The 992-nt window shown below is 63.0% G+C and overlaps 1 protein-coding gene across 1 annotated transcript in view; it reads right to left on the reverse strand.

The window, feature by feature from the left end:
* Nucleotides 1-743, reverse strand: part of RUSC1 (RUN and SH3 domain containing 1) — a 6,226-nt gene extending 5,483 nt beyond the window's left edge. The window contains exon 1 of the mRNA XM_017727841.1: nt 32-743. Within this exon, the coding sequence (XP_017583330.1) occupies nt 32-743 (712 nt within the window). The remainder of the gene's footprint in view (nt 1-31) is intronic.
* Nucleotides 744-992: the final 249 nt, after the last annotated feature.

A 992-nucleotide genomic window follows, 5' to 3' on the forward strand; every position in this document is an offset into this window, starting at 1 on the left:
GGAGCAGCATCGGGCTCGGGGAGCGGGTTGCAGTTAGGGTCTAGGTCAGTGCAGATGCTGGTGGTCTCCTGTGCTGCTGTGCTGGGAGAGAGCTCATCGCAGTGGGAGTCGAGAGAGTTATTGCTGCAGAGGCTGTCTGGGCTCTTGCTGGCCACGGCAGTGGCTCTCTGGAGCACTGGGGAGTTGTGGTTGGCATCTCTCCCATCACACGTCCTGTCCTGGTCAGCCAGAGCCTCGCCATCCCGGGCGTTTTCTATGGGAATGACGTCCAGCTGCCCGTCAGGGGACTGGGACTCTTCTCTGGCAAACCCCTTGCAGTACACCGAGACCGGGGAGTCATCCAAGCTGAAATCCGAGCAGCTACTGACAGAGGAGGAGGAGGAGGAGGAGGAGGAGGAAGAAGCCAGATCACAAGGGGGATCACAAGGGGAAGCCGCCTCCTCCTCGTCTCCGCTGTGCAGGCAGGGGAAATCCTCTTGCACTGCCTGGTTCTGGAGCCCGAGCGTCTCCGGCTCTGGAGCGTGGGACTCGCAACACCGGCACTTCACGGAGGGACTGTTGGAATTGGCATCCACTGGCTCACGGTTCTCTGGGCATTGGGTGCAGCCGGTCTGGTCTCCCCCACCGGTGGAACCATCCGTGTCCTGGAGCTCGGGGTGCCGGGAGAGGTGCAGCCCCAGGGAGATGTGCTGCAGGTGGATGTGGTTGAGGTTGCACAGGAGGCCTTTCTTTGGAGCCAGCATGGCGCTGCCTCACTGGGAGTGCCGGGGCACCCGGGAAAGCCCAGCAGCTCCTCTCTTCAGACCATCCAGCTCCCTGCAAGCACCAAACGCCCTCCTGGTCAGGGGAGAACACGGCGGCACAAACCCGGAGAGAGAGGCACAGCTGGGGGAAGAGGGATGGCAGTGACCTTGTGGCAGGGCCCGGCACGGGGGTCTGGGGATCAGAGATGGGGATGTGCCCTGAGAGAGGGGCTGCCTGAGACAGGGGCT

This window comes from Corvus brachyrhynchos, unplaced genomic scaffold (assembly GCF_000691975.1).
Source record: "Corvus brachyrhynchos isolate BGI_N302 unplaced genomic scaffold, ASM69197v1 scaffold122, whole genome shotgun sequence".
NCBI classification, from domain to species: domain Eukaryota; kingdom Metazoa; phylum Chordata; class Aves; order Passeriformes; family Corvidae; genus Corvus; species Corvus brachyrhynchos.